Source organism: Cebus imitator, unplaced genomic scaffold (assembly GCF_001604975.1).
Source record: "Cebus imitator isolate Cc_AM_T3 unplaced genomic scaffold, Cebus_imitator-1.0 Scaffold224, whole genome shotgun sequence".
In the NCBI taxonomy this organism is placed as follows: domain Eukaryota; kingdom Metazoa; phylum Chordata; class Mammalia; order Primates; family Cebidae; genus Cebus; species Cebus imitator.
The window spans coordinates 414,125-422,325 of record NW_016107539.1 but is presented as its reverse complement, the minus strand read 5'-3'; the positions used below and the strand labels follow the sequence as shown (position 1 = coordinate 422,325).

At 54.2% G+C, this 8,201-nt stretch overlaps 1 protein-coding gene across 6 annotated transcripts in view; it reads left to right on the top strand.

Annotated features, from left to right (window-relative positions):
* KCNG1 (potassium voltage-gated channel modifier subfamily G member 1) overlaps positions 1-4,238 on the top strand; it is a 20,716-nt gene extending 16,478 nt beyond the window's left edge. For all 6 annotated transcript variants that reach the window (XM_017496869.2, XM_017496873.2, XM_017496870.2 and 3 more), the window contains one exon: positions 2,957-4,238. In XM_017496869.2, coding sequence (XP_017352358.1) covers positions 2,957-3,724 — 768 coding nt within the window. In that variant the 3' untranslated portion in view covers positions 3,725-4,238. The remainder of the gene's footprint in view (positions 1-2,956) is intronic.
* Positions 4,239-8,201: the final 3,963 nt, after the last annotated feature.

Below are 8,201 nucleotides of genomic sequence, written 5' to 3'. Positions count from 1 at the left end.
GATCTCTTGACCTCGTGATCCACCCGCCTCGGCCTCCCAAAGTGCTGGGATTACAGGCGTGAGCCACCGCGCCCGGCCAAAATTAACTTTCAATAAGCATGAGGGGTAGTGATGAAGAAGTCAGGGCTAGAGCCAGATGGCCTGAGTTCTAATCCTGTTTCTCCACTCTGGCTGTGTAATAGCTGTGGGCAAGTCACTTAACCTCTTTGAGCCTCTGATTTCTCACCTGTCCAGGGGGGTTATGAACAGGCCCACCTCACAGTGTTGAAAGGGTTCAGTGAGTTCACATGAAGTGATTAGAAGCGATTGGGACCGGGCGCGGCGGCTCACGCCTGTGATCCCAGCACTTTGGGAGTCCAAGGCGGGTGGATCACGAGGTCAAGAGATCAAGACCATCCTGGTCAACATGGTGAAACCCCGTCTCTACTAAAAATAGAAAATTAGATGGGCATGTCGGTACATGCCTGTAATCCCAGCTACTCAGAAGGCTGAGACAGGAGAATCACTTGAACCCAGGAGGTGGAGATTGTGATGAGCCAAGATTACACCATTGCACTCCAGCCTGGGCGACAAGAGCAAAACTCCGTCTCAAAAAAAAAAATAGTGATTGGGATGACTGAATCCACATGAAGGGATTAGAAGTGGTTCGTAGTGAACGTGCAGAAAGTCCTAACTCAAGGATTAGGGTCAAAAAGAAAAAGAAAGGAAAGGGAAAATGCTCACCACTTGAGACCTGTCTGCAAATTGCTGCACTTAGTATAAATTTCTTCTCAGCTCCAACATATTGATGGTGATCTTACCAGAAAACTACTAATAAAGCCATGGTTTGGTTCAACTTTTGATACTTGCTTTTTTAAAAGGTAATAATACTTTGCCTTGTTTAGGATTCAGTGAAAATGCTGTTCTTCATTTTGGGGGCCAGTGGGATTCACTGTTTCACTTGCTCCTTGTGCACACATTTGAGTGCCTGCTGTATACAGGCACTGCCGGGGAGACAGGGTGACCAGGACAACTCTTCCAACCTCAAGGAGCTTCCAGTCTATTGGGGTTGGGATGGAGTAGTGACACGCCTCCTCCCCCGCCCCCCAACACCGTAAGCATGAGACACAAGTCAAAGAAGCTTTGTGTGGGAGGCATGCTGGCATTGCTGGAGCTGCTTGGGGGGGCACACTCCAGGAAGGCTTCCCAGAGGAAGGGGCTTCCCATCCCAGAGGTCTAAGACCTTAAAGCCCCCCCACCCCAGGTATTAGCTCATACCTCCAGCTCCTAACATATTCCTAGAGACAGTTGTTGGAGTGGGACTGGTAGAACTCAGCTGTGCCCAGAGCCTCCGAGGTGTGCCAGGCTGGAGCCATGCTGGCCTCTCCTCACTGCCAAAGACCCCTTCAAGGATGAGGCGCAAATCCACTAAGGGCTATTTACCACCCAGTTATGTTCCAGACCAGAGAGACAAGCTGGCAGCCCGCGTGCCAAACCCAGCACACCGATGTGTTCCAGTGGCCCATACAGTATTTCTTTGCATTGAATTTATTACCACCAGCACTTAAATCGACATTTTATCTATTTAACCAAGTATTATCACCGACATTTATCACCAGGAGAGTTCACGTAAAACTGCACATTTTCAGCCTCTTTTGAAAGCTTCAGTGAGGCAGCCTTAGCCCAAATTTGCCCAGGGCAGTGATGGGGGCACTGAACAAGATGGCTGAGCTCTCCGGGGGCAGGGGGGCAGGACGAGCTGGGGGGTTGGGGAGGCTGGGGGAGGCAGTCCTACCTGGCCCTCTATTCCAGTTTCCTTGGCCTGCCTGGCCCCTGGTGGCTTTTGAGTTTGTACTCTATTAAACCCATAGCCTGTTCTTCCATGGCCTGGGGTCTGAGCTGTAAACAGTGCATACCAACTGCCCTTCCTGGTGAGGCTGGGACCTGCTGGCGCAGCTGAGCGGGTGGGGATGGATGCAGGCAAAAAAAAAAAAAAAAAATGGTAAGTAACGTGTAAGGCATATTGAACAGTAATAAGTGCTGAACAAAAAGCCGGATAAGGGGAATTGGGGTGCAGGAAAATTGGGGGATTTTAAACAGGGGAGTCACAAAATCTCTCCTTAAGAAGGCGATGACAGAAGCAGAGCTGGAGAAGGGGGATGGGAGCATTGTGGGTGTTTAGGGGGTCTGGGGGTGAGCGGGGTGTCAGAGGGATGCAGAGGAAGCCACGAGGCTGGAGCGGGTGTGCAAGGGCCAGGGAGGAGGTCCAGGGCCTATGGATAGATGGACAAAGGGATGGTCCAGGTGCACCCCAGGGTGGGGACTATTCCTCAGAGCCATCGGGAGCCACAAAGGGTGCTAAGCAGTGGAGGAACAGGACCCTTCTGGCTGTGTGTGGAAAATGGACTGCAGGGATGAGGGAGCCCAGGGGGAGGTGACTGCAACCGTTCAGGTGAGAAAGGATGGTGGCCCGACCAGGTGGGAGCAGTGGGCAGCGGGTGTGATTCTCACACTGTTTTAAACAAAGAGACTTCCTGGGAATTAGACGTAGGTGCTAAGGATGACGTCAGGTCTCTCGTCCTGGGCAACTGGAAGGATGGGACTGCTGAAAGCTCTGGAGGGAAAGCCACCAGAGGGCAGGGGGCCTGGAGTCTGTGTTGGCCACAGCGAATTTGAGATGCCTCTCAGATACCCAGGTGGGAGGTCAGAGAGGCAGCCGATTGGGCGGTCTGGAGTTCAGGGCTGAGGTGGGGGCTGGAGAGAGATGAGGAGTGGCCAGTGTGGAGACAGTGCCTACTGCCCCAGACCTTACAGTGGGCACAACTAGAGAGAGGACCCGGGGCCACTCAACCACAAGGGGTCACCTTCCTTCCGCCTGGGAAGCCCAGAACAGGCACAGGGCAGAACTTCCACGGTCCTCCCCTGGTGGGACCAATGACCCCCTTCCTCCTCTGGCATCCCTTCCTCTCTCTCCCAGGGCCACTGTTCCCAGATGTGCCACAACGTCTTCATTGTGGAGTCGGTGTGCGTGGGCTGGTTCTCGCTGGAGTTCCTCCTGCGGTTCATTCAGGCGCCCAGCAAGTTCACCTTCCTGCGGAGCCCCCTGACGCTGATCGACCTGGTGGCCATCCTGCCCTACTACATCACGCTGCTGGTGGACGGCGCCGCCGCGGGCCGCCGCAAGCCCAGCGCGGGCAACAGCTACCTGGACAAGGTGGGGCTGGTGCTGCGCGTGCTGCGGGCGCTGCGCATCCTGTACGTGATGCGCCTGGCGCGCCACTCCCTGGGGCTGCAGACGCTGGGGCTCACGGCCCGCCGCTGCACCCGCGAGTTTGGGCTCCTGCTGCTCTTCCTCTGCGTGGCCATCGCCCTCTTCGCGCCCCTGCTCTACGTCATCGAGAATGAGATGGCCGACAGCCCCGAGTTCACCAGCATCCCTGCCTGCTACTGGTGGGCCGTCATCACCATGACAACGGTGGGCTATGGCGACATGGTCCCCAGGAGCACCCCGGGCCAGGTGGTGGCGCTGAGCAGCATCCTGAGCGGTATCCTGCTCATGGCCTTCCCGGTCACCTCCATCTTCCACACCTTCTCCCGCTCCTACCTGGAGCTCAAGCAGGAGCAGGAGAGGGTGATGTTCCGGAGGGCACAGTTCCTCATCAAAACCAAGTCACAGCTCAGCATGTCCCAGGACAGTGACATCTTGTTTGGAAGTGCCTCCTCGGACACCAGAGACAACAACTGAGCGTGGAGGACACCTGCCCTGCCTGCCCTCTGTGGCCCGAAGCCATTGCCATCCACTGCAGATGCCTGGAGAGGGACAGGCCGCTTCCCTGTGCAGTCCTGGCGCAGCACCGACTCCCACATGCCCGGGGAAGGACGCTCTCAATCACACCCCGGGAAGGACACCCGCACATCAGCAGAGGGGCCTGCCCCTCCGCCTCCAGCTGTGAAGGGAAGCTGGGTCACCAGCCCAGCCCCGCCCACCCCAGCCCCTATGTCTGTTTCCCTCAATAAGGAGATGGCTTGTTCTTTTCACCATGCAAATAACATGCCCAGCAAAAACTTGCTTTATGGGTCTGCCTGGAGAAAAAAAATACAAACGGCAGCAGCAACATGTCTGTCTCTAATGTGGATCATGTCCAGGGAAAGGAAACTGATGAGAAAGAGAGCATGCCTCCCACGGGCTCTGGAAAGAGGGAGCTGTGTTTCCCGGCACAGCCAGCCATGTGGGACTGGAAGTAAAGGGCCCTGAGTTCTTGGGTTGTTCAGGCCTGGTGAGGCGCTACTGTGGTTGGAGAAAATGAGAGAGAACGGACACTTTTAGGACAATCACCAGTGAATACTCTCTTGTTCCTCTTTGACTCCCCACCACCTCCAGGCCTTTCTTTCTCCCTTTTCTCTTTTCTCCTTTTTCCTTCTCTCCCATCCTCTATTCACCTCTTTACCCCTTAGGGTTGGCTTCTCAAACTTTCCCCCAAAGGCTCCCCTGACATTTGAGAAGTCATTAGGAAGCCCGTCACCGTTGCTGACTATGTGTTGGTGAAATCACTTCCCTTTTTTTTTTTGAGACAGAATCTTGTTCTGTTGCCAGGCTGAAGTGCAGTGGTGCGATCTCAGCTCACTGCAACCCCACCTCCTGGGTTCAAGCAATTCTCCCGCCTCTGCCTCCTGAGTAGCTGGGACTACAGGCACACGCCACCACTCCCAGCTAATTGTTTCGTATTTTTAGTAGAGATAGGGTTTCACCATGTTGGTCAGGATGGTCTCGATCCACTGACCTCGTGACCTGCCCTCCTCAGCCTCCCAAACTTCATTTTATCTTTAAAAAATAGTGTGATGTTTTTATTCTACTCCACATTTATTTTAATCTATGAAAAATATGCTTTACATCATATACCTGTATGTAAATCTAAACCTAAATCAGGGACGGATGTTTTTGAAAGGGGGCTACAGTTCCCTGGGCAGCCTGAGAAGCATAATCTGCAGCCCGCAGAGGCCTCCCTGTGCCCCCAAAGACCTGCAGAGCACCCACCAGACCCGCAGTGCATCCACCAACCTGCAGGGCACCCACTGACCTGCAGGGCACCCACCAGACCCGCAGCGCATCCACCAACCTGCAGGGCACCCACTGACCTGCAGGGCACCCACCCAACCTGCGGGCACACACCAGACCTGCAGAGCATCCACCAACCTGCAGGGCACACACCCAACCTGCAGGACACCCACCGACCTACAGGGCACACACCGACCTACAGGGCACCCACCGACCTGCAGGGCACACACCGACCTGCAGGGAACCCACCGACCTGCAGGGCACTCACCCAACCTGCAGGGCACCCACCAACCTGCAGGGCACCCACCGACCTGCAGGGCACCCACCGACCTGCAGGGCACCCACCGACCTGCAGGGAACACACCAACCTGCAGGGCACCCATCGACCTGCAGGGCACCACCGACCTGCAGGGCACCACCGACCTGCAGGGCACTCACCCAACTTGCAGGGCACACACCGACCTGCAGGGAACACACCGACCTGCAGGGCACCCACCGACCTGCAGGGCACTCACCCAACTTGCAGGGCACACACCGACCTGCAGGGAACACACCGACCTGCAGGGAACACACTGACCTGCAACACGTCTTCAACTTCATATTGCATATGTGACCCACAGTAGAGAGAGAGCCCAGGCCAGCCCAGCAGATTCCTCCCCAGCTAACAGGGCATAGAGACCCTTGCTGCCAGGTGTGGGGAGGGGGCTTCACACTCAGGTCACCATCACAAGCTTGTCCTAACCCTCAAAGACACAGCCACATCATCCCCATCCCAGCACCTTCACACATGCCCACCCCTCTGCCAGGGATGCCCTTCCTGTGGAGTCCTGCATGGTGGGCTCCTTCCCAGAGACACCTTCCCTGACCATTTCCCAAAGAACCCACATCAGCACCACCCTACCGCTCTTCCCTTACCTGGCTTGGTCTTCTGTATCCACTCATCAACCTCTGAAATGGAATCATTTATTCCTCTTCTTAGCTACAGGACTCAGCAATATGGCTTACCACTGACTCCCAGCACCTAGCATAGGGCCCGTACCTAGCAGGTGCTCAATTTATTGAAAGACTGTTAGCCAGGTGTGGTGTAACCCCAGCTACTTGGGAGGCTGAGGCAGGAGAATCCCTTGAACCCAGGAGTTGGAGGCTGCAGTGAGCCATGATTGCACCTGAGAATAGCCACTAAATTCCAGCCTCGGTAACAGAGTAAAATAAATTAATTAACTTAAAAAATAATGAAGGGAAATAGGAAAGAGGGCCAGAAAACACAAGGCATTTATTTTTAACATTGGATACTGGGTCCTCCAAGCACCTCGCGCTCTCACTCTCCCCGCTCTCTCGCTCTCCCCGCCCCCTCACTCCTCTTCCTCCCTCTCTGTATTTCTGTCTCTTTCGTCTCTCCCTCTCTCTGTTTCTCCTCTGCTCTGTGTCTCTGGTGGTGAGGCCACCGCGATCTCAGTACAATATACACGTGGTGATGCAGAGTGGAAATATCAACTGAGTCACGAGGGCCTCGTTAACGTCTCCCCTGACACCTGCTTCCAATGACTCACGCCTGCAAAGTAAGTTTTCCGACTAATGAGCACTACCTTCCCCAGCCTGGTGGGTGTCAGGCAATCGTGCACTGCCGTCATCTTTAATAATGCTTGAGATTTACGGAATGACCTTTTATTCCCCTCGAAAGGGGCTATGAGAGGCAGGAGGCCACTGGAAATGCTAAACACACAGAAATACGGCACCGAAAGAAGTATAAAATGGAGCCTTTTAAAATTCAGGGGAGCGGGGAAGTAAAGCCACGTGGGGTGGGGGAAGGATCCCTGAATGGAACAGCACTGGGAGGAAAGAGAAACAGAGGCTAGGGTAGTGCAGGGAAGCCAGGGTCCCTGCCTGGTCAAGGTTTCTGGCATCATCTTGCAGGTTCTGACCTGTCCTGGTGGCCAACGCAGAGGCACAGACTTGGGCACCTCTGAAGACCTCACTGAGAGAGGGACAAAGTCCTCCCGACCCTGACCCTCATGCCTGGAGAGGGGCTTCAGGGCTCTTGGCCCTAATTCTGAAGCTGGGGGGCTTCTGGACACCTAACAAGCTGCTTCCAGGGCTGCGAGGCTGAGATCATGACTTTTGTACCTCTTTTTCACAGTGGTACTTATTTTTCCCATGGAATCTGATGCAGAAAGCCCAGCTACAAATCAGATGGAGTAAGAGCTGTTCTGAGCAGTGTGGGGACACAATTCCTTATGGGAAGTCCCTAATGGGATTCCCTTCTGACCCTGGTACAGACAACTAATTCCATACACGCAGGGGACCGTCACTCCTCTGGGGGAAACAGCAAAACAGACCTTTCTAAACATGTTTTATTTTGAAGATCATATGATTTACCCCCGTCTCCGATTAGCTCAGTGCCTCTCTGGGACTCACAGTTGGGGTCGGAAAGGCTGATTTAACCCTACAGATTCTCAAGCTGGGCACGGTGGCTCGCGCCTGTAATCCCAGCACTTTGGGACACCGAGGCGGGCAGATCATGAGGTCAAGAGATCGAGACCTTACTGGCTAACATGGTGAAACCTTGTCTCTACTAAAAATACAAAAATTAGCTGGGTGTGGTGGCATGCACCTGTAGTCCCAGCTACTCGGGAAGCTGAGGCAGGAGAATCACATGAACCCAGGTGGCAGAGGTTGCAGTAAGCTGGGATCACGCCACTGCACTCCAGCCTGGTGACAGAGCAAGACTCCATCTCAGGAAAAAAAAAAAAACAGATTCTCAGATCCCCGCTCTGAGCAGGCTAGGGATAGTGAGGCGCTTGCCTTTGGCCCAGAATTCAAGGGAAAGCCCAAGAAATCAGTAATTGAGATCAATTATACTTTAATGTAATATTTTTAAACATCAAAATTACCGCCAAAACATTCACAATGCATAACATTTCAAAACTGCCCAGGATCTGTCTTTGCACTCACCTTTGTTCTGGTCTTGTCCTGACCCCCCTGGTCGGGCTTGATAGGTGTCCAGAAGCCTCCCAGCTTTGGAACTAGGGTGTGTCCTGGTGAGACAGCTCCAACCAGCCAGCCTCCAAAGCAGAGCAGGTGGGAGTCTTTGGCACTGAATCCCACAGCTGCATTCCATCCCGCTGATGGGAGTCAGGGTGGGTACCGGTGACACCTTTTCCGGCAG